Here is a 25,847-nt window from a genome sequence, read left to right on the forward strand (position 1 = left end):
GTGTAACCAACAAATTTTTTTATTGTTATATTTTTATTTATTTATTTAGCTGTTTATGACTACTTAAATTTAATGAATATGTACAAACCGACGCAAGCTTTGTGTTCGACTTACTGAACTTATTTTATAAGGTGTTGATGAGTCAGGTTTGGTTCAGACTCAGGTGCGACCAAATCCAGATCTGAATTGAGATGCTGGTATCAAGTCTACATCCCAGGTTCAATTGGATCTGCCATACAATAAAATCCATACCCGGACCCTATACCCAGCTGACCTGGATTTTAATCTGACCTCCTTGTTTATCACCAAACCCTGACCCTATAGGATTTGGTAGAGGTGGGTCTGGTTCAAACCCGACCAATTGACACCCTTACTGTTTCACCACTCCGAACGAGCCAATTTTAGCAGTTCGAACGATCTCTTTACGAGCGGAGCACGACCCGGACGGCGTCAGGTTTCGAAGCCCCGTCCCTGCGTACAATCAATTTCAAAAAATGTTTAGGCCTGTTAGTCTATCAAAGATGACGCAATAAATACGTAATCACTATCTCTTATAACGTGCGACTGCCGTTCCGACCATCCGTCGATTCTTCAGAGCTCGCCGCGACGAAGCGATCCGCCGGTTTCCGTCCAATCCTCGCCGGAGGATTCTCCCGCCCCCTAACGCACCTTTGCGTGTTTCGACCCGAGAGGAAACGGAGAAGGAGAAGTGCGATATTCGAAAGGATCCCGTTCGCGAAGGAGTTCCGTCTTCCTTCTTCCGATTCGATTGGTTGCGATTTCCCGCCGGGCGGGATCGTTCCCTTAGGGTTTCGACGATCGGGGTTGAGTTCCGTTCTGATCGTTTTATGAATTTGTGTGGTGAATCGTAGTCGTCCCGGAAGTCGTCTGAGTTAGGGTTCGTGCGGGGAATCGCTGGTTCTTTCTGGTTTCTGTAAGGATCAGCAAATGCCATGGATTTCAAGCTCGGAAGGATCAATCTCAATGCCGTCGCACAGGTAGCTTTCGTAATGCCTTGAAAATTTTGCTTGCTTGTTCGCCTTTCTGTGGATTCTTGGTTATGCTTGATCCTAGGGCTGGATGTAGTCCTTTAGTTGTCGGTGGGTTTATCAAAGTTTTGAACGTGTTCAATGTAGGGATTGATTGAATCGGTTCAGAATTAGCCTAAACAAGCATTTCTATGCAAAAATCTCTGGTTCTTGCTTCATTTGGCTACGAAGTTGATATCTGGTTCAATTGTGCTTTAAATGCATGGGTGCGGAATCATATGACAATAGAACATCGGTCTTAGGCTCGAACCGAGTTGCCTCTCGCAATTCTTTGAGACAATGCCTGCAAACATATGAAACCCAACGGCTAAACTCAAGTTATTCTCAGCAGAGACTCGGTATCAACGACCCGGAGAATCTCCATTGTCATACCTGCATTCTGAGTTGTTCAATGGAAATAATTAAACAAGGGAGAAGGGTAAGCTGGTCTGAGAACATTTTGGTCAGCCAATTCGACCTAGTATACACAGAAACGAAAATACAATTTGGCTATTTTTGAGGTGGTACGGGCGATCGCTATTGTTGAAACGCGGTTTTGGCGCCCTGGATTTCAGATTTTCAGCAGGCATCTTTGCTAACTGTATTTGATGTTGCTTATCATCGTTGTCATCATCATCATCATCATCAAGCTTTATCCCAATTACATGGGGTTGTTTTTAGGAGCCCTGCTTCTCCATTCCTTCCCGTCCAGAGCTACATCTTCGATCACCTTACTATCCTCCATATCACATCTTACTGTATTTGATATTTCTTATATTTAATTTAGTATTGAAAACTAGGGAATCTTCTATTAGTATCATATTTGATATTTTTTGAGGTTGTTACTTCTGGCCATAGGTATTTGGTAGAGCCTGAAAATCTGAGTTCAATTTAACTCCATTTTTATAGTTGAGAGAGTTTTCCTTGGTTTGTGGAAATTATTATTGGTTTCTGCAAATAGAAAAAGGCCCGTGTGAGTTTTATCCATTTAGTTTTAGCATGGAAAGCTAAAACTTTCTACTGATGTGCACACTACTGTTTGACTTTTGATGAAAATTAATTTTATGACCAATATCTTCCTTCTCTGGCTTAGCTGTTGAGTTTCTAGCTATCTGCATAGGTGATCTTTAGCATTAGATTTTTTTTTTGTTTTATTTAAGGTTGAGATTATCTAATAATGATTGACTCATTTGATTAGTAAGAGCTTTATCTTTTGGAGCCACGGATGCTTGCTGTTGCTCTATTTAAGTTCTAACAATTGCTACTGATGAATTGCGATATAGCTTCCTCTTTTCTATGAAAAGATTTGCTGTCAATTTTGGTTTCTGGGGTCATTGTATGCTTGTTGATAGTTGGGTTCGTAGTTTCTGGATGCATTGCAATGAATTAGTAGGGTTCAATTTTGTTTTAGCCTTTTACCTTTAAGAAGCACTTTGGTTTCTTTTGAGATATAAAAATGAATTCAATGATGATTTTTTATTCCCTCATGCATTTATGTTGTTAATTTCCATCTACATGCTGGTTGCTTTTGTCAAATTTTTTTTGGTCACATCAAAGATACCTCTATTGGAGCTTACACAATTCTGTCTTTTTCAAGGATGGTTTATTCCATTGGTTCTGTTGTGACCTTTGGGCTTTGTGCTCACTGGCTATTGTTCTTGGCTTTCATGCTTTAAGTGGTGGATATATGCTGGGCAATATTTTGCAGGAGATTGGATGAAAGCTGACCCTAATGTCCTCAGTTAGTCTTTTTGATTTTCTATTTTCAGATTGTTCGATATTCTTTTGCTTGAATGTACTCTTCTTTCCTGAAGCAGTCAAAAACATCACCTTGATTGTATTTAGGGATATTGATTGAAAATATGGTCTCTTCAGAGTTGTAAAAGGCTTGTTTTCTAATAATACCTCATTGTGTTTTTAAATAATTGATGAACTATGCTTGTTTGGTTTGTATATTCTTGTTTTTGGTCTAATGTAATAGTTTATTCTTGCCCAGGGAGTTGGTGGGCTTGTTTTCGGAAATGATGACCAAGCTGCTGCAAAGGATGATAGGCAAGTCCTGTGAGCTATTTATTTCTTGGGTTTATGAAAAATTTGCATTGTTTTCAGAGGTTGTATAGCCTACAGTTTCTATGATCCATAAAGTTTTTATTTTTGGAATACTCTGATGTTGCATCATCCCCTCATTTTATTAGTAATGCAAATTTGTTTTCTGGTGTTTTTGTTGCAGTATTGAACTTCATGCAGCTGTTTTTTGGTGATTCAAGTCTCTTTGGAAATTATATTATCTTTGGTCACTATATCTGGAGATACTTTAAGAATTCCTATATAGAACATTTTTGGTGGTGTTGTCGTGGAAATGCGATTTTCTTCTCATTTAGGCTAACAGAAATGCTTTCATAATTTTGCAATTGCAACACTTTTCAGGATATTAATAATTCTAGATTGCCCATGCCATGATGAGGTGAAAGGTCTGTTGGTCATGTGACTCCATTACATTCAATCTTCCTACAATATATGTATGAAAACAAAAAAGGCCCATCAAACCTGTCAGCTGACTCAGTATACTTTAGGATTTACTGTTGGCTGCATGACCAGTAATGAAATAGTGGAAAATACAAAAACAATGCCACTAAGGGCTTTACAAGATTGCGATCACAAAAGTGCATAATCTCAAACCAATGCCACTAAGGGCTTACAAGATCACAATAACAATGTGCACAAGCACAAGTCCACTATAGGACAAAACAATAGCCATCAAGGGGCAACAACACAAGCACTAAGTGCATATAATACATTAATGAACTAAATAAAAAAAACACAAAATATAAAAATATTCATTTTTATTAAGCATAAATGCTTAAGAGAAGCATTGGTTACAAGAGGGGTTCAACCCCTATTTATACATAAAGGGAGAGCATGGGGGCTCTATTGGGGAGCTCCCAATAGAGTCGTTGGTGTTAAAATGTAAAACTGTACATATATGTATATATAATAATATTATATTATATATATATATATATATACATTTTTCATTTCTTTCTTTTCTGTAATTTTTTTCCTTTATTTTTTATTTTTTGTCTTTATGTCATCTAGTTCAGTTTGAACTAGAATGACTGTTGCTAGTCAAGTCCTGTCCAGACTTGACTAGCAATAGAGCTGTTGGACTGACACAGTCCAACAGCTCTTAATAGAGCTGTTGGACTGACACATTCCAACAGCTCTAAATAGAGCTGTTGGACTGTGCCCAACAGCTCTATTGAGTCCTCTTTCAGCTGTGTATATAAAGGGGTGCAGCCCCTCTTGTATTTTACTCCAATGCTTCTTAAGCAATTGGTTTTTCATATCAATAAAGAATACATTTTTATTTTTATTTTGTTTCCAGTTATACCCTTTTTAAGGGTTATGCTTTAGTGTCATTCTTGACACTTGCTCTTGTTAATCTAAGCTCGTGTTTCGAAGATCCCCATTTCATTTCATGGTATCAGAGCCGCGGAAGTACTAAATCTTGAGGAAAAGCTGCCTCGGTTTCCGTGCCCGTTTGCAAAAGTGTTCGCCACTTGAAGAGAAGTGTTTTATCACTTCATTGGAGAAGATTTCACATCTTGTTGTATTGTTTTTTTTCTTTCTTTTTCATTTTCCTTGTTTCTCTTCTATCCTTATTCTTTCTCTCCTTGTAATCGATGGATAACAATGATAAAGTCACCATCATGCCTATGAAACTAAGCGATACGAACTATGTAACATGGGCTTCAATCATGAAGCACCATATATGGGGAAAAGGCTTATGGGGGATTGTGGATGGTTCCGATTCGGAACCTAAGCTATCTCTTACTAAAAAGGAGGGAGATAAAGAGGTCCCTCTATCGGAAGAAGAGAAAATCAAGGTTATTGCCTCATACGAGAAGAAATAGAAAGAATGGAGAATATCTCATGCGAAGATAATGTCATGGCTTATCAATAGCGTTGACATTAAAAAATGCTCAAGTCTTGCCAAATTTGATCATGCCGATAAGGCATGGGAATACCTTAAGAATATGTATTCCCTTAAAGATATTGCACACGTGTGCAACCTCCAAGAAAAAGTTCGAATGATGACACAAGGAGACAAAACTATTCGTGAATATTACAATGGGTTGTCCGAACTTTGGGAAGAACTTTCCCTTTTAGAACCAAAGTGGCATTGTGCCGAAGACATCGAGCTTCGTCAGAAACAACTCGATGCCGAACATTTTTACCAGTTTATCACTGGATTAAGGCCGGAATTTGAAACCACTAAATCGGCCCTACTTCACCGGGGAAAAATTTCTTCTATTGTTGAAACTATTGAAGAGTTAACAATGGAAGAAAATCGTCTCCGGAAAGGTTCTTTAAAAATTGAAGATGATTCCGTTTTAGCCGTGTCTAGACCAGAGAATCATGTTCGATCATATAGGCCTCCTCACTTTAACCGACAAAATGGTGTCTATGATAAGAAGAAAGTTATTTGTCATCACTGTCATGAACCGGGACACTACAGGCCACAATGTCCCAAACTTAAGGAGCTGAGAGAAAAAAGAGCTGCAATTGCTGGATCGGAGCCTAAAGATCAGGATGCACCAGTTTCCCTGGCCCAACTAATGGAGATTCTTCAGCCTCTCATCAAAGGTGCCTCTTCCTCATCTGAAGCTTCAACCGGCGCAGCAGCCTCATCTTTTTCTGATCTAGGTAAAATTTATTGGCTTCTTGACTCTGGTGCATCTTTTCATATGACCCCAAATAATCAAAGTCTATCCAAATGTGTTAAAAATAAAACAAGTGTGTCAAAGGTCTTTACTGCTGATGGGACTTCTCTTGAAATAGAAGGAATAGGAAATTTTGAAAAAATTTATAAAACAAATTTTTTTTTTATTCCAAAAATTAGACATGTTCCCAAATTAAATTTAAATCTTTTATCTGTATCTCAAATTTCTGATTATGGGTGTAATATTTCTTTTTCTTCTCATGGTTGTTGGGTACAGGATCGCCAGTCAGGCAAGCTGATTGGGGAAGGCCATAGAGAAGGAGGACTCTATTACATGGATTTTTTGGAAATGCCAAAGAAAGCTTTTTGTTATAATATTCAAAAAATAGAGTTGGAACTGTGGCATAAGAGACTTGGTCACCCACATATAGCCAAAATCCAACATTTTCCAAATCTAGGGAAATTTTGTAATTCTGAATCATTTGATTGTAAAGATTGTATTCTCGGCAAAATGAAAAGATTACCATTTCAGAACAGAACCTTTTTCTATTCAAGACCACTTGAATTAATACACTCGGATGTTTAGGGTCCTGCACCAGTAATTTCTAAAGGAGGATTTGTTTACTATGTTATTTTTGTCGATGATTTCTCCCGACATACATGGATGTACTTTCTCAAACATAAGTCTGAAGTATTTTCATACTTTCAAACTTTTCATAATATGGTTAAAAACAAGTTTCAAAATGATATTACTATTTTTCGCACAGATTCAGGGGGAGAGTTCTTATCCACAGATTTTCAAAATTATCTTAAATTGCATGGCATCACACATCAAAGATCTTGTCCTTATACACCTCAACAAAATGGACTGGCAGAACGAAAACATCGCCATATTATAGAAACCACTAGGACTTTATTAATAGCAAATCAAGTCCCGAAAGACTTTTGGGCAGAAGCTGCCTTAACTGCCACATATCTCATTAATAGGATGCCATCTTCTTCGTTACAAAATATCACTCCCATTGAAAAACTTATGAACATTTCTCCAGACTACTCTAGACTAAGAATATTTGGGTGCAAATGTTTCATATTTACTGACAAAAATGATAAACTTTCCCCTCGTGCGATTCCCTGTGCCTTTTTAGGATATGCTGAAAACCAGAAAGGTTATAGATGTTTTGACTTCAAAAATAATAAACTATATGTGTCTAGAAATGTTTCCTTTCTTGAAAAGGAGAGCTTCTTTGATTTTAGAAAATTAAAAGACGTCACTGAGTACTCCTTTTTGCTAGATCTAACATCAACATCTAATGAATATGACCTTGACTGTAACTTTGATGATGATCAAAGAATTATTGATCTTAATGTTGAAAATGAAGAAGTTCATAGAGATACTAGTATTCAATATTCCAGGCGACAAGAGTCTAATCCTCCATGTGCACTTGAGAAATATTCTAACATTCCAACTAGACAATCAACCCGAATCTCGAGGCCTCCAGGAAAGTTTGTATCATACGAGTCTTTCTCACCCACATATAGGGCAGTTATTGCATTAATTCACTCATATGAAGAACCATCCACATATTTTCAAGCAAAAAATGATATCAAATGGATAGAAGCCATGAAAGCTGAATTAGATGCACTTGAAAAGGCTTCTACATGGAATATTCAAGATCTTCCTCCAGGGAAGAAAACTATAGGATGTCGATGGGTTTATAAAATTAAAACCAAGAGTGATGGTACTCTTGAAAGATATAAAGCCCGTTTAGTAGCCAAAGGTTATGCCCAAGAATATGGGATTGATTATGAAGAAACCTTTGCTCCGGTGGCTCGTATGACTACTGTCCGAACCTTAATTGCCTTAGCTTCTATCAAAAAATGGTCTATTTTTCAAATGTCGTGTTATGATTGATATTGGTTTTCAATTCTGTTTAACTGACACTGCTTTGTTTATTAAGAATTCTGATGCAGGGATCATTGTGCTTCTTCTCTATGTGGATGATATGATCATCACCGAAAGCGATAAACAGGGAGTTGAAACAATCAAAACACTTCTTAAATCTCATTTTGAAATGACTGATTTGGGCTTGTTGAGATATTTTTTAGGCATTGAAGTTGCTTATTCTCCTAGAGGATATTTATTATCTCAGACTAAATTTGCTTTTGATATTGTTTTCAGGTCTGGTATTACTGATGATAAGAAAGTCGACACTCCAGAAGTTGTTAATGTTAAAATGAAGATTGATGATGGAGAACTTCTTGCAGACCCTACTCCTTACAGACAGCTTGTCGGGGCACTTTCCTATCTATCCATTACCAGACCAGATATAGCACATGCTGTTCATACAGCAAGTCAATTTCAACATGCTCCTACTTCTGTTCATATGGGAGCAGTCATGCGTATTATCAGATACATCAAGTCCTCTCTTTCACGAGGACTTTTCTTATCTTCCTCCTCTTCTCTTGATTTAATTGCATATACTGATGCTGATTGGGGAGGTGATCCCAATAACAGACACTCAACCACTAGCTTTTGTGTCTTTTTAGGGGAATCATTAATCTCGTGGAGGTGTAAAAAGCAGCAGAAGGTATCTCTCTCATCCACCGAAGCTGAATACAGAGCCATGGCAACCACGACCATGGAAGTAGTTTGGCTCCGACGACTGCTTGCTGACATGGGAGTTGAAGCAACAAAGGCTTCACAAATGTGTTGTGACAACAAAAGTGCGATCTACATTGCCAGTAACAGAACATTCCACGAACGCACCAAACACATCGAAATGGATTGTCACTACGTCAGAGAGGAATATCTACACGGGATAATTGATCTGCCATATGTCACTTCAGAATTTCAGTTAGCAGACTTCTTTACAAAGCCTCTCGCTGCTCCCCGATTTCACTTTCTCTTAGACAAACTTTCGCTCATTGTACCGTAAGTTTGAGGGGGAGTGTTAAAATGTAAAACTGTACATATATGTATATATAATAATATTATATTATATATATATATATATACATTTTTCATTTCTTTCTTTTCTGTAATTTTTTTCCTTTATTTTTTATTTTTTGTCTTTATGTCATCTAGTTCAGTTTGAACTAGAATGACTGTTGCTAGTCAAGTCCTGTCCAGACTTGACTAGCAATAGAGCTGTTGGACTGACACAGTCCAACAACTCTTAATAGAGCTGTTGGACTGTGCCCAACAGCTCTATTGAGTCCTCTTTCAGCTGTGTATATAAAGGGGTGCAGCCCCTCTTGTATTTTACTCCAATGCTTCTTAAGCAATTGGTTTTTCATATCAATAAAGAATACATTTTTATTTTTATTTTGTTTCCAGCTATACCCTTTTTAAGGGTTATGCTTTAGTGTCATTCTTGACACTTGCTCTTGTTAATCTAAGCTCGTGTTTCGAAGATCCCCATTTCATTTCAGTTGGGAGCTCCCAACGGTCACAAATGTTATCGTTGGGGAGTTCCCAACGACTCTATGGTCTTTTGACCATAGAGCTCAGTTTCTTTAAAAAAAGACTTAAAAAATAAATAAATAAGAGAAAAACTATTTTTAATGAACAATATTGTTACACGAGTAAAATGATGAAAATACCCTTAGAAGGTATTTACCTATTATATATATATATATATATATATATATATATATATATATATATATATATATATATATATATATATATATATATATATATATATATATATATAACACTCCCCCTCAAACTTACGGTGAGATATACCGAAAGTTTGGAAATACAACAAAGATTCAATGGAAAGGATCCAAGTCTTTAATTGTCTTCAATGACAATCTTCATCTTTATGACATATTAGAGAGTTTTGCAAATACAAGTCTTCAACTGTCTTTTATTGGTGATCATCCCCAATCGCCTTCATCGGCTATCTCCATCTTCATGATGCATTAAAGATATATTTTTTTCAATCCATCTCATCTTTAAGAACCTCTAGAGAATACAAAACAAAGGTCCCAACTACAAAAAGAAGGTATTCTAACCAAATAATTATGAAGTTTCAAAACAAATATATATATTTTGAAAAAAAATAACACTCAAGGAAATTTTTTTAAGCAAAGTAGTGATAATTTTTAAAAATATTAGATAACCATTAAAAAAGATGTGAGGAGCATGCCTCAAAAGAGGATTTTTTATGAAATCAAATTTAGACAATCATAAACTCAAAATCAACATATTTTTCAAGAAAACATAAATATTGATCATAAGGGAACTTAATCATTAAAAAAAAACATATCAATTATCAAGATGAGATAAACAATGATGTATTAATAATAGTCCAAACTTTTAGAAAAACTCTTCAATTAAAACAAATCATCAATTTAAACTAAAAGCAACATGCATATAAAGTATAACACTAAAAAAGAACCCTCAAGAAAAGATGAGTTAATTAAATTTATTCATGCAACAATGTGAACAAGATAATCAATATGAAACACACATATATATCCAACATGCAATTAAAGCATATTTAATACACATAAGACGATAATAAAAATAATTATTTTTATTAATAAAATGCATGATTTAACGTAAAGAATCAAATAACCTTCAATTAGGAACAAAAGTGTCTACCAATATCAAGTGGACAACACACAAGTTTTTTTTAAGGAATACACTCTCAACACCCACAAAGGGGCACACGCGCAAGAAGGCTCACACTATAAAGAATAAGATTTTTATTAAACATCATTAGTATGCAAAATCCATAATTTTTTTATCAATAAACATTTTTCCCTATAAGGAAATGCCAGTAGAAAACATTTTAAAATTTCATGGAGAGATTCTAAAAAATCTCACGTAACAAAGGCAATGATACTTGCAAATTTCAACAATAGTTCGATCACTATAAGCAATCACCTCACTAGACCTCCAAACCTTAAAATTCAAGTGTATCAACAACTAGAACAAGAACATAACCAATGGTTGCACATAACTCCCCACATTGAAAACATCTCTTGTCTACATATAATGACACTTAAAACAAGTGTATCAATGATTAAAACAAGAGCATAATCACAATGCCAACGATGGGCTAAAATCACACAGGTGTGAATAAATATCTCTTGTCTACATATAATGACACTAAAAAATCATGTATATCAGTGACTAGATTAAGAGTATAATCATAATGCAACAAATGGGCTAAAAACATACAAAAGTGTGAAAAATATTTCTTGTCTCTATAAAATGATACTTAAATAAGAGGTATAATAGGAGGAAACACAAAAAGTAAGAGAGCTTGTAATGAAAACAAACTAATGCCATCAATTTGTACAATCTTTTGAAACACCATATAGCCATCACAGATAAACATAATTATGAGCATCCAACATAATAATGGCCAAATAAACAAATAAGTGATACAACACACTCATAAAACCAGAGATCAAACAACTGTCAGTTAGAACCAAACTATAAGTTGACAATCTAAACCGACATAACCGAGGTGCACACAACTTACCCCCATAAACAAACTCTGGTTCTACAATAACAAGGCCATGAAAAATGATGCATCATATAAAATTCTGTAATGAACAAAAAAAATGCCATAAAAAGGCAATAAATACTCACGAAAATCATTTTCCATAAAAAAAAATAGATTTGAAAAAGTGAAGTTTCAAATCAAAATCCAATAACAGTAGATGGAAAACTTAGACTAAATATAGTGCAATCATATGCACCACAAGATATCAATTGATACAATCATAAGCATCGTTAATTTGAGCAAGCTATATAAAGAAAGAGCTCAATCTAGATTACAAGTTTACTATGGGACAATCAATGCCATATATCATTAAAGAGGACCAAAACATATATCAAGATTCTCAAAGAATCATATAGAAAACCAAGTGCATACACAAGTAGAACTAATCATGGATACTCACAAGAAGATTAAAAGAACTCATGTATATGCAATATACAAGTGATAGATTTAAGGCACTAAGGGCACAATATAAAAATTTATATTTTATAAATAACAAGTATGCAATGAATCAAGAGTCTTTAAACAAAGACACACATGTCCACTAAAGATTTAAGTGGACAAACATGTCCATCAATAATGAACAAGTACTAAAGTAAACCATGAGGGAAACCCTTCTTACACCCACGAAGGGAAAATACAAAAAAGTTTCTCATGATTTTCAACCTAAGATGTTATTAAAACCTAAGTGTTCAATATAAACATAATATTTAAATCCCATGTAAAATATGTAAATTGATGTTCATTAAAGAGCAATGGGACTAAGAAAATAACATAATCATAAGGATCACAAAAAAGACCAATAAAAGAAACTCCCAATATCATAACTATTGTCCCACAAAAAGACCATAAAAGGCATTTATTAAAGTGAATGACTTCCCATAAGAAAGTATGCTCAATATCTTATGCACGAATCAACAATCTTATTCATCATGTAAGGCAGTCATAAGTGCATAAGGATCAAATATCAATATAATTTATTTTTTTTCATAAACTAGATCATAATTTGTAATACTTCATATGCTATTTTTAATACACCAAGAGTAAAAATAAAAATAAAAAACAAGTTTAAGCAAAATTTCATAAGATCATACTTATGAAATACACACAACACCATTATTTTAAAATTTCTCAAATTATTTTAAAATATATGACACTTTTTCAAGAAAGAACAAAACAAAGTTCAATAATAGAACAAAAGCCAACAAATGCTCAAGCATACAACACTGTATACATATATATCAAATAAAGCAAGTTTTTGAAAAATTAAGATTCAAACATTATTTCAAAAACATACATATATCTAAAAAAACATTCAAAGTCTTTTTTTTGTTTTCATAAAAAAAGGCAAACATATATATATATATATTTAAAGATTAAAGAAAATAAGTGCTTCCTCATGCATAATGCATGAAAAAGATAACACAAGAAGTATTTAAAGATATAGATACATACCGGGTCTAGTTTTTCCTTGAATCCAAGCCACACAACGATCATGAATCCTTCACGAAACACAAACTCGAACCAAAGAATCCCAAGACCTAAAAGGGAAAAAATGCCAACAAGAAATTCTTGACTCTGATACCATGTAATGAAATAGCAAAAAATACAAAAACAATGTCACTAAGGGCTTTACAAGATCGCGATCACAAAAGTGCATAAGCACAAACCAATGCCACTAAGGGCTTACAAGATCATAAAAACAATGTGTACAAGCATAACTCCGCTATATGACAAAACGATAGCCATCAAGGGGCAACGACACAAGCACTAAGTGCATATAACATTAAGAAACTAAATAGAAAAACATAAAATATAAAAATTTTCATCTTTATTGAGCATAAATGCTTAAAAGAAGCATTGGTTACAAGAGAGGGGTTCAACCCCTATTTATATAAAAAGGGAGAACATGGGGCTCTATTGGGGAGCTCCCAATAGAGTCATTGGGAGCTCCCAACGGTCACAAATGTGACTATTTGGGAGCCCACAACGTCTCTATGGTCTTTTGACCATATAGCCCATGCTCTTTACAAAAAAGACTTAAAATAAAAGAGAAAAACTGTTCCTAATGAACAGTACTGTTACATGAATAAAATAATGAAAATACCCCTAGAGGGTATTTACCTATTACATCATATATATATATATATATATATATATATATATATATATATATATAGGAAACAAATGAGAACTGAACATATTAGACCCCATTTCTCGTTCTACCCCATTTTACCCTATAGGTTTTAAGTGTTTTATGATAGATCTGGACCGATAGATGTGTTTAGCATATTCGATTTAGTGAGAATCAACTCTTGGATCATGGTTTTTTTAACGAAAATACATGTTTTTATGAGTGGGGAAAAATTGGTACCTTCATAGCCATTGATTTTGGATCACCGGAAAAACCTGTATATAGATCAGATTTCGCTGATCCAAAAGCCGTTTCCTCCTAAACAAAACCTATAGATCACATCTACGGTGTTAGACGTCGAAAACATACGTAAAACTACGATTTTTGAAGGGGCCTGACGAGACCTAACGAAAAAGGGGGCCTAAGGAACATATTACTCAAAACAAATATGTATGTATGACAATATATATATATATATATATATATATACACACACACACGCAACTTAACATGACCTCGATGAATGATCTCATTGCTTTGTGAAGTAAGCTGTCATCCAGATGATTTGACCAAGTGCAGAATTGTGTCTAGAGTGGTAAAACTCCTATAAGAACTTCATGTTAGACCAACTTTCCAGGCATAAGCCTGAAACTCTCCAGTTCTTTCCTTCTCCTTGTTCTGGTAGGTCTCAGCCTTGGTATTTAAGGGGCATAATTACATAGAATTTTGTTGAAGGGTGTGCTTTCTTTTATGTTTAAGGCTCTGAGGCAATCCTAGACATTTGGGATAATATCCATGCGAACACTAGTCAAACATGTGTTGCTGGGTAGGAACCTATGGAGTAATCACGCTCCTGATAGTGAATGTACGAGCATTGAGCCATTGAATACTTATGATTAGAGGTTAGACATAGTATGAGCATCCTAAACAGGTGGAAAGAAGCTTATTTGAATTTCTAATATGTTGAAGGTATTTGATGAAGTAATGATTTATTGATGATGCATTAAAAGCTATTTGCATGTCACATTTAAGTGCTAACTTTATATAAGCACATTATCCACATAAAGCATTAGATTAAAAATGCCAAAATTCGAAAAAAACAGATGCCTTGTAAAATTCAAGAAGCAAAAGGTGGATGAAGCATCATCATCATCATCTTCATCGATGCAGACATCAAATCCACCATTTCAATCGAGTCATCCTTCTCCTTGACATCAATGGCATACATTTGTGATAATGAACCAGTCTTTGTTTCTGCACAAGTTTAAATGCAGAAAATCAGTATTAGAGATTTAGTAAAAAAATATTTGGATTTTGTGCTGTCGAGCTACCATTGGATTTCTAGCAAATTATTAGATGATATTAAATCTAAGTTTGCTTCACATAAGGGTTATCTGTGCCTTAATCTTAAATTTTAACCTTAAAAAGATAATCCAACCATTCCTTTTGAAGGTTATGCATATTTGCTTATTTTTTTGGTCAAACATAGTACTATGGATGATAGTGGACCGGGGCGGAGGCGGGAGACAAGGTCTCCACCTCCACCCTGTCTCAAAATTCTGCCCTCCATCCCCGCACGGGTTTTGATTCATGTCCTCCATACCCGTTTCATGTCCTCCATCCTCGGTCCAAAAGGGGAGAGGCAGGGTGGGGCCCCGTTTCTCCTCGGTCCACTGCCATCCCTAAAGGTATTTTAGTTATTTTACTAACGGGGATCGAGGACGGGACGGGTCGGGGCGGCGGAAAGCGTAAGTTCATCCCCGCCTCCATCCTCGCACTGGTTTTGATTTTAACCTTCATCCCCGCCTCTATCCCCGTTTCATGTCCTCCATCCCTGGTCCAAACGGGGTGAGGCGGAGCGAGGCCCCGTTTCCCCGGTCCACTGCCATCCCTACATAGTATGTCTAAGCATGAATGCGCTTGATAAACAAGTTTGGCTAAGGATGCCCCAGGAGTGGCATAACCATCTTATTTCCTCTATAGAGCTGAGAATGTCATCATCATTGTGTCCAAACCATCTTAAATGATATTCTTTAATTTTCTTCACTTATTGGCAGCACTCTTAAATATTCTCTGGTATATTATAGAATCCTTCACCAAAAGCATATGTCTGCCAAAAATATGTTAAACTCCACCAATACGGGAATCTTGATATTTCATATGGAAAAGATGCTGAATTTCACAGGGGAAGAACTGCCATTTTCTATTACTCAACTATGTTTTGGTTAAAATCAGAAATGCTCTAATTGCAAAATTGCTTTATTTTCCTATTTGAAACCGTCCAATTGTTATGTCTAATCTCCATTAGTAAGAGGATTTGTCAGCCTTACTACATTATGGGTAAGCAGGTGATGGTTTTATGAGCTTACCAGGTAGCTCCAAAACTCAAGTATGTTTTGGTTGAAATCAGACATGCCCTAATTGAAAATTTGCTTTATTTTCCTATTTGAAACCCTCCAATTGTCATGTCTAATCTCCATTAGTAGCAGGATTTGTCAGCCTTACTACATTATGAATAAGCAAGTGATGGCTTTATAAGCATACCAGGTAGCTCCAAACTAACACATTCTTGAAAAGTTGTTCTTATGTTTCAATTTGGCATAATACATGAAACATTTTAAGCTTCTGCAACCACTGGCACCCTATTCACACGGATATGTTTCACTATCGCTGTATCTGGATTCTGGAGCATAGTCACAGATAGTGCCAGTATATTGAAAATATTGGCTATATATAACCTTTTTTTGGTAAAAATGATATAAAAGGAAAAAATTGCAGCCATATCACAATAATAGCAAAAAATACTCAGTTACCTTTACTTTTTAATTTCTTTTGTATATCTTAAAATTTAAATATGTTTTTTCTTCCTTCTTTTGTATTATTTGCTTAATTCTTTTATTATATTTTATACATATCTTATTTTCTAAAATGTCATTTTCATGCTTATTTAATATATTTTTTTAATTTTTTAAGCACCAAGATTTTCTTGAGATTTATCAACCTAACCTATATTATCATGAGAAATAGCCTTCAGAGATATAGCCGAGACTGATATTTCCGACTATGATATGGAATTGTCTGTGTGTACTTTACCATATTCTCTATAGAAGTTTGTTATCTGTCACTGATAAGGATGGAATAACTTTGTGTATTTTATGTTCGCTTTTGTTTGATATTGTCAGATCAAGTAGGAAGTTATTTCCATTAGTGTCCCGTAGTGTAATTCATTTTTATTAGTTATTCATGAAATTTGAAGGGATTGCTATGCTTTATGAAGAAGCCCACTGCGATATGTTCTCCTGGGTGCTTCTTGATTTGTGCTCTTGCTGATTCTCTACAAATGTTATTTAACTGCAGATATGTTGAGCGTTGTCTAGATCGGATAAGTAATGGTGTTTTGGCAGAAGATAGGCATGCTGCCATGGCTGAACTGCAGTCTATAGTGGCGGAAAGTCGTCCAGCTCAGTTGGCATTTGGAGCAATGGGTGAGTAATTTTTACTTATTATGAGCTTATCTGTTTAGACAAATTTTATTCTAGACAACACTGAAGTATTCCTTTTGCATACAGGATTCCCTGTGCTTATATCTGTTCTGAAAGAAGAGCGTGATGATGTCGAAATTGTATGTTTTTCTCCTTTCTCTTTGAAACTTCTTGATGCTTGTTTGTGCTTTTAATTTGAGTCTTCTTCTTTAACATTCTGAAACGTATTCATTGTGTCAATAGTTAACATGCTTTCCTTGAGAACTCATGCAAACTGTTTATACACCTGGAACTAGTTATTTTAAATATAGCTAATTCCTGTAACACTTGCCATGTACATTATTTATATTATTTAATGTATATATACACCTGATTTTTATCCACCTCTTAGTTTGACTTGTAGAAAGAAGAAAATCAATAAGTGCATTACCCCATGTTGATGCTTCTCTGTTGCAGTAACAGGAAGAGAAATTTAAGACCCTCTCAAATATTCTTTGCATTATCTGTTTACAGCCGTAATTTTCTGTTTAACACTCAAAATGGCTGAGAATCACCATTACCTTAGTAGTCAAATGCATTGGGTGGTGCCTGAGACACAAAAGGATATTTTAATAAAAACCTAAAAAGAGAAGAAGATCCAAAAGATCTTTAATATGTAAAAGAATGCTACCAAAACAGGATTATCATGTTTAAAAATTATTAAACATACATATGAAAATACCATTGTGGGTTCAATTATTTTCTGAAGATGGCTGTACTTAGATGTTATTTCAGCGGTAGACTTTGTATCTTCCAGCCAAAGCGTCTCTCTCTCTCTCTCTCTCTCTCTCTCTCTCTTACACACACACATACACATGAATATCTTAATAGTGTTCTTGAACTGGTCTTCTGTAGGTCGATGCAATTATTTTCCTTTCAATGTTTCTTTTAGTATTTTTGCTTTTGAATGCAAAATAAAAAGAAACCTCAGTGACGAGAAGGATTACAAAAGGAAAGAGTGAAGACACATGCATTCGCCCTGAAAAACAAACCAAAGTGCTCCACGAGTTTCTTATTACATCAATTCTACACCCACAAATCCATTGTTAATTTGCCAAGCTCCCAACCAACCTAGGTCATTGTTAGTGGGGTTGCAGATAGGCCTACTTGAACACGAGCTCAGCTGGGTTTGTGTGAACCAAGTTTGAGCTCACTTAACTTGAACATAGTATAAAATTAATAGCTTTTAAAGTTAAAATGTAAATTGGGGAGGAGGTGGGATTTGAACCCGCCACCTCTCATGTGAAAACCATCCTCTTAACTGTGAGGATTTTTTTTTGTTACTTGTGTGCCATGTGATTTGTATAACCATATTCTGAAGCTTTTCATATTAGAAACAAATATCCCAGCTTAAACATGCCTTAAGGAGCCCATGAACACCACCTGCGCTCGGCTTGCTTAAGCAATGGGTCCTACATGTATGCTTAGTCTCAGCTTGTTTATGTAAAAGAGTGAGCCTGGTCTGAGCTTTAACAAGCCGATCTCAAGATTTTGGAAAACAGCTCAGTTCATTGTCCTTGTTAGGAGCTTCCATGGCTCAACTTCTCAGAGTCTTTGTCAATTCATACACATAGATAGATTTAGAAAGTTTATCTTGTCAGGGAAGCATGCCTTGCTCTGCACTAGTCAAAGATATTGCAGATGACCCAATTCACCATCTCCACCTTTTGATCTACTTCTGCCTTGTTTGTTTCATCAAAGTCCCTAAGAGTAGATCCTTTAGGAGAAGAAGCATTACTCATTCTGATCAGGACCTGCGCAACAGAAGCCTCATGCCTTTACATTGAGCACAAAGCTGGAAAACCGATTTGACATCCTCCAAGCAAAGGTGTTCTTTTCTTTCTTTCTTTTTTCTGTTTTTTTAATAAACAAGCACAGGTAAATTGACTTGCAAATAACTAGTCTCACTTGAAGGTTAGCAAGTATCAACTGTAATTCAAGCTTAATCAACTGGATAAGCATGAACCTTAGACCTTGGGTTCAGTCCTCGTGATCAGATGTTTTCTGCGGAGTGTCTTCTATCCAAGGATCCATAAAGGCTTGGTGGCAGGATTGTCCAAGTTATTACAAACGTGGTCTCTTTTTAGGATCATCTTTTCCTCATTAATGTGTTAGGGAAGAGAACTTCTCATGTTTTTGTTAGTAGTGGCAGCCTTATCATCTCATAGCCCTTCTCTGTAACTCTGTTCTTTTGTATGTTAATGTAAATAAAATGCAAAGGCATATTTGTAAAATTAATCATACCTTATTGTTATCTATATCAATTGAATAGGGAGCATTTCCTTCATCAGAATTTGAAAGGTTCTTTAGCTGTAAATGTCTAACTTTTGAAAAATGAAAATATTCGTGGGAAGCACCACCGACCCATCCCCATCCCACCATGTTTCACATGCTGAAAAGTTTCTTAGCTCTCTTCATGCAGGTTCGAGGTGCACTGGAAACTCTTATAAGTGCCTTGACCCCAATTGATCCAGCAGGCAGATTGAAGAATGAAGTTCAACCGGCTTTGATGAACTCTGATCTTCTTTCAAGGGAGTCTGACAATATCTCTCTTCTTTTGAGTTTGTTGGTGAGAATTCATTGATTGTACTGGTCTATGTTTCAGTAGCTTTTGGCTGTTATGCCAATCTCTGAGAAAATAGTTACATAACTTGTTGATCTTTTTGGTGTATTGGCAGTCTGAGGATGACTTCTATGTTCGCTACTACACGCTACAACTTTTAACAGCTCTGTTGACCAACTCTCCAAACAGGTACTTTACATAAATTGTGTTGTTACAAACTTCTGCTATAATGTCGATAGAAGGAAAGCCTGTTTGATAACCTATTATATAATTCCCTTGCAGGCTACAGGAAGCAATTTTATCCACTCCTCGCATGGTCACTAGGCTTATGGATATGCTGGTGGATCGCGAGGTAGGAATTATGGCTATACATTCTCTCATGTTGAAAGTGTTTGTAAAGTCTTTCTTACATCAAATTATCTGCTCTTTAACAATTTTATTGCCTTAAGAAATTAATCTCCCATTTGTATCCTTATTTGCTCTTTTCCTTTTCAAGGCATGTAATCAGGTGCTATTGCAGTGGGTGATATTTAATTAGATCTCCTCACATATCTTGGATTTTCCTCATTATTGCATTACGATTTCTAAGTTAAATATGAGGGGTATTTTTAGTTTGTTTCTTTAGTTGTGTCTTTATGCTTCTAATTTGTTCCAAAAGAGTAAGTTGACCTTTCATTAGTTTAAATGATGGACAATCTTGTTGCATAGAGGACCCAATTTGCAAGTAAGTTGCAGTAGATGGTCTCAGACGTTTGCCTAGTTTCTTAGTTCATGCTGTTTCTGTAATTGCTTTTACTAAATTTGTCCCCCGAACTTCTGAGCTGACTAAGAATGTCAAAAAGCTGATGTGCAGACTCTTCTAAAGCGGCTAATAGATATCGAACATAGACACCGATATTGCCGATATTTTGAACATATCACGATAGATATTATCAGCAATATATCACAATATTTTCAAAATATCACAAAAATTGGAAATATCGCAATAATATCACAATATTTTCACAATATTTAAGGGAAAAATCTTGTTTTTATATATTAAGCACACTTTTTTCTATTTATTTTATATTTTAAAACCTTTTAAATCTTGTTTCTTTATAATTTTCAAGAAAAATAATGTAATACAACAACGACAACAACTACGCCTTCATCCCAAAATAATTGGGGTCGGCGATATGAACCAAATAAGAAAATCATTCTGGGTCTTCCACATGAATCCCTCTCCTCCAATCATTTCTATCCAAAGTCATGTCGTCGATGAGGTTCAAAGCATTTATATCCTTTCCTATCATTTTCATCCAAGTCTTCTTAGGCCTACCCCGACCACTTTTAACTAATATATTTTCCCATTTCTCCATTCTTCTAACTGGAGCATCATTAGGCCTTCGCCGAATATGTCCAAACCACCGTAAACGATTCTCTCTCATCTTATTTTCAATGGATGCAACGCCTACCTTCTTACATATCTCCTCGTTTCGAATCTTATCTTTTATTGTATTTCCACACATCCATCGAAGCATACGCATCTCAGCTACACTCATTTTTTAAATATGATGTCTCTTGGCAGCCCAACATTCCATACCATATAGTAAAGCGGGCCTAATTGTCGTCCTATAAAACTTTTCCTTCAATCACAATGGTATTCTATGATCGCACAACACTCCAGTTGCACTTTTCCATTTCATCCACCCAACCTTTATCCTATGATTTACATCTCCATCAATTTCTCCATCCTTTTGAATGATAGATCCCAAATATTTGAAACAGTCATCCACCGGTATTTCTTGCTCACCAAGCTTCACTACATTCTCATCACTATTTCGTTGCTTACTAAATCGACATTCCATATATTTTGTCTTACTCTTACTCAACTTAAAACCTCTTGCTTCCAATGTCTGTCTCCATAATTCTAACTTAGCATTAACCTCAGATCTAGACTTATCAATCAAAATAATGTAATGCTTTATTTTTTTCATACCTTTATTATTATTATTTATATATTTTCAATTTGTTAATCTTTCAAGATTTTGCCGAGAAACACCACTTATTAAAAATCTCTCTGAGAAAAGCCCTCAGCAAGAAATTACCTTGAATGATACAGGCTATGTAACACAAACTCTTCTAAAAGGTCAACACACCTGTGTCCGTGCGGGTGCGACACTTGGACATGGCTTCCATAGTGTCAGGTGCGGTTAATCACAGCAGGGTCCATTTTTGCCCAAAACTGGAATGAGTTAGTTATAGTATATACATAAATATGTAGAAGCACACACATACACGATATATATATATATATATATATATATATATATATATATATATATATATATATATATATATATATATATATATATATCACTGTCACCATTATCAACGATATTTTAAGGTAGTTGATATTAAAGGGAATATCTCGTGACTTTTTCAAAATATTGTCAGAAGACAAAATATTATGATATTATCATGATATTTTGGGGGAAAACTCTTTTTTATTTATTTTAAGTTTGCATTTCCTATTTTTTGTTTTTTTATATTTTAAAACCTTTAAAACATGTTTCTTTCTATTTTTGGAAGAAAAATAATGTCAAACTTATTATTTTCTTAGTTTTTTTATTGTTATTTATATATTTTTTTCAATTTTTTAAACTCTCGAGATTTTCTCGAGATTATTCAATTTTTGAAAATCTCTCCGAGAAATATCCTCGCCGAAATAATACCTTGAACGATATAGGCGACTATATATATATGTTAAAATTATATGTATACAAATACCCGACAAGGGTATTTCTGCCTTTTTGTATATAGTACAGTCCACTAGGGACTTAAGTGTAATACTTGTTTTTCTTTTTAGTTTTCTGTTATTTAAACTTTGTAACAGTCATATTTATGATTATTGGGAGATAGTCCAACTAGTCGTTGGACTGCCCCTCACTCCTTGAAGGCTCTATAGAGCCTCACTCCCTAATTGTATTGCAATGCTCTTTGAAGCATTTTGGTATTTTATATAAAGGCTCTCTCTCTTTTCCAATAGGCTTTTTATGCCTTTTGTTGTTTTATATTTCATCTAGTATGAGATTGTAATCAGTTCATTTGAATCTTGATTCGTGTGTGTATAAGCCCTTTGTTGGCATTATATTTGTTTACCCTTGTTTCATTTCATGGTATCAAAGCTTAGCGCTTGAGAGAAGGTGAATCACGTATCTACTTCACGCGAAGAAGTTCTCTTCAATCCCTTGATCATTCTTCTACTCAAATATTCAAGTATTCATCATGGGAAAAAGAGAGTCCGTCACCATCATTACTTACAAGCTCAATGAAAACAATTACTTGATGTGGGCAACGACAATGGAAAATCACATCAAGGGTAAAAAATTATGGGGTTTTGTTAGTGGTTCTACTTGTGAACCACAACTCATTTTGACAAGAAGAGAAGGAGATCAAGTTAAGGCCTTATCCGAAGAAGAAAAGGAGAAAGCCTTGCAAGAATATCGAAATAAAATGGAAGATTGGGAAGCAAGCAATGCACAAATACTCTCATGCTATGTCATATGGGCGCGGGTGCGGGTGCGGGGTGTGCGGCAAAATAAATAAATAAATATATATATATATATATATAATTTTTAAGTTTTATTAGTTAACAACATTATCAGTTTCACAGTCTGAATGAGTTCATACTTACATATGCATGGCTTAATCTTTGTGACAAGCATATGTGTAAAGCCCTCATTAAAAAAAAAAGTCGAACACTTGTCGGACACATGTCGATGTTGGTCTGCCGTATCAGACTCGGATCCGAGCCCGACCCGGGTTCCAGATTGTTCGCTTGCGTCTTTTAAAAGGTGCAGGTTGAGAGGCGAAGGGCAAAACCCTCGCCCCTTTTCTCTCTCCTCTCGCTCGCCCGTCTCCGTCCCCTTCACTGTTGACGTCGGCGATCGAATCGCCGGTGACCCCGTGCTTCGGCAATTACCGCTGCCGACAACCCGTTGCCACCACCCCAGTTCGACGCCCCCCCTGCGAGACCCTCTGAAACCCCGAGCTCTCTTTCCCTCTCTCTGTTGTCTGCAATCGCCTCCGCCGGCGATCCTCCGGGACTGCCTCTCTTTCCCTCTGCCTCCCGTACTCTCTCAACCTCACTGGGTTCTCCGGCACCACCCGACCCCCTTTGCTGAGATCCTGGACGATCGCCCGACACCCCACGTCGCCTTCTTTTTGCCGCTGTCAAACCCCCCGACGACCCCGCCTGGGCCATTCCTTGCCACCGACGTCCCTGGCTCCCCCTTCGCCAGTGAATCTACAGGTATATCGTCTCTTCTCTCTACCTTCTTCTACTTCAACCTCTTCTGTTTTCTCGGTCAAGCGGTAGGATCGCCACTTGCTTTGTGCCGGCAGGGTCAGGTTGACCGCACCAGGTGCCACACCCGCACCCGCATCGTGTCGCGTTGACGTGGGTGCGACACCTGGTTGGCCGAATTCCTGTGTCATAGCTCTCATGGTTTATGAATACCATGGAGTTTAAAATCGCCACCAATATCATAAAGTTCAAGAAGGCATGTGATGCATGAGGCTTTCTAAAAAGTACATTTATCTAAAAGGATATGGCTAGACTCTATTATCTCCAAGATAAGGTGCGTAATTCTAAATAAGGAGATAAGAGTGCAAGAGATTTTTATGGTATCTTATCCCCTATTTGGTATGAATTAGCTATGTTGGAACCAAAATGAGAAGTTTTAACTATTCATATGAGAAGATCCCAAATTGAAAGAGAAAATCCTTTCTCTTTCCTTTATGGCCTTCGACCGAAATTTGAGCAAGTAAGATCTTCCTTACTTCATAGGGCCACTACTCCTTCTATAAGTGAAGCCCTTGCTCAAATTTGTCAAGGAGAGACAAGACTTGTAATGTGCAAGTCTAATGATGAGGTTCTTGCCATGGCAAGACCCGAAAACTTTGTGAAAACATATAAACCACCTCACTTTGAGAAAAAGTTCAATGGAGAAGGACATAATGGAGGAGGATACAAAGGTAAAATTATCTGTCATCATTGTAAGGAACCATGACATATAAGATCTGAGTGTCCCAAATTTAAAAAAGTGGCTGCCTTAAGTGAAGAACCTCAAGAATCAAGAAAAAGGAGCAACTTCAATGAATTAAACCTTGTTCAAATAGCAGAGGCAGTCTCACAAATTTTCAAGGCCACTCCTTCTACATCCGGCACCGCCATCTCTTCATCTTCTTTTACAGGTAAAACTTCTTGGATTTTAGATTCGGGTGCCTCTTTTCACATGACTCACAATAAGTCTCTCTTATCCGATTGCACTAAATAATATTTTTCATGTGTGTCAACCGCCGATGGTACCTCTTTAAAAGTCAAAAGCATAGGAAACCTTGATGATATTTCAAAAAAAAAATTTGTTCCAAAAGTGAGTTATTCCCAAATTGGATTTAAATCTTTTTTTTAATGTCTCAAATTTCTGACTACGGTTGTAAAGTATTCTTCTCATCTAAGGCTTGTTGGGTGCAGGATCTCCAGTCAGGGAAGCTGATTAGGTAAGGCCATAGACGAGAAGACCTTTACTACATGGATTTCATGTGTTTACCAAAAAACTCATTTTGTAATCATGTTAAAGACATTAATCTGGATCTTTGACATAAAAGATTAAGACATCCAAGTATATCCAAATTATCTCTTTTTTCATTTTTGAATTTTTTTTTAAAGATACAAAATTTTTATGTGAAGATTGTATACTTGAAAAAAATGCAAATGATATCTTTTGGATCCAGAACCTCTGTCATATGAAAATTTTGAATTAGTGCATTCGGATGTATGGGGTCCCGCTCCCGTTATGTCAAAAGGTGGTTATTCGTATTATGTTACATTTATAGATGATTTTAGTAAACATACTTGGATTTACTTACTAAAACTCAAATCCAAAGTTTTTTCATGTTTTAAAAACTTTCATAATCTCGTTAAAAATTAATTTAAAACAAACATTAAAGTCTTTCACTCCGACTCTAGGGGAGAGTTTCTTTCGAATGAATTTCAACTATATTTAAAAAATCATGGAATTGTTCATCAAAAATCATGTCTTAGTACTCCTCAAAAAAATGAGATTTTTGAAAGAAAACATCGTCACATCATTGAAATTACTAGAACTCTACTTATTTCAAAAGAAATTCCAAAACAATTTTGGGCTGAAGCCGCCCAAACCGCATTTTATCTAATAAATAAAATGCCTTCTCAAACATTGAAAAACAAATCTCCTATTGAAAAACTCTTTAAAATCTCTCATGATTTGAAAAGGCTAAGGGTATTTGGCTGTAAATGCTTTATGCTTCTTGAAAAATATAACAAACTCTCT

At 35.7% G+C, this 25,847-nt stretch overlaps 1 protein-coding gene across 1 annotated transcript in view; it reads left to right on the forward strand.

Moving 5' to 3' along the window:
• The first annotated feature begins 514 nt into the window (after window positions 1-514).
• The window catches only part of LOC149839822 (golgin candidate 6-like), a 50,859-nt gene continuing 25,526 nt past the window's right edge, over window positions 515-25,847 (forward strand). The window contains exons 1-7 of the mRNA XM_090002833.1: window positions 515-998; window positions 3,025-3,080; window positions 16,765-16,892; window positions 16,977-17,029; window positions 19,351-19,497; window positions 19,607-19,680; window positions 19,774-19,843. Of these exons, the coding sequence (XP_089858959.1) occupies window positions 954-998; window positions 3,025-3,080; window positions 16,765-16,892; window positions 16,977-17,029; window positions 19,351-19,497; window positions 19,607-19,680; window positions 19,774-19,843 (573 nt within the window). The 5' untranslated portion in view covers window positions 515-953. The remainder of the gene's footprint in view (window positions 999-3,024; window positions 3,081-16,764; window positions 16,893-16,976; window positions 17,030-19,350; window positions 19,498-19,606; window positions 19,681-19,773; window positions 19,844-25,847) is intronic.

This window comes from Nuphar pumila, chromosome 4 (assembly GCF_984573655.1).
Source record: "Nuphar pumila chromosome 4, dmNupPumi1.hap1.1, whole genome shotgun sequence".
In the NCBI taxonomy this organism is placed as follows: Eukaryota; Viridiplantae; Streptophyta; class Magnoliopsida; order Nymphaeales; family Nymphaeaceae; genus Nuphar; species Nuphar pumila.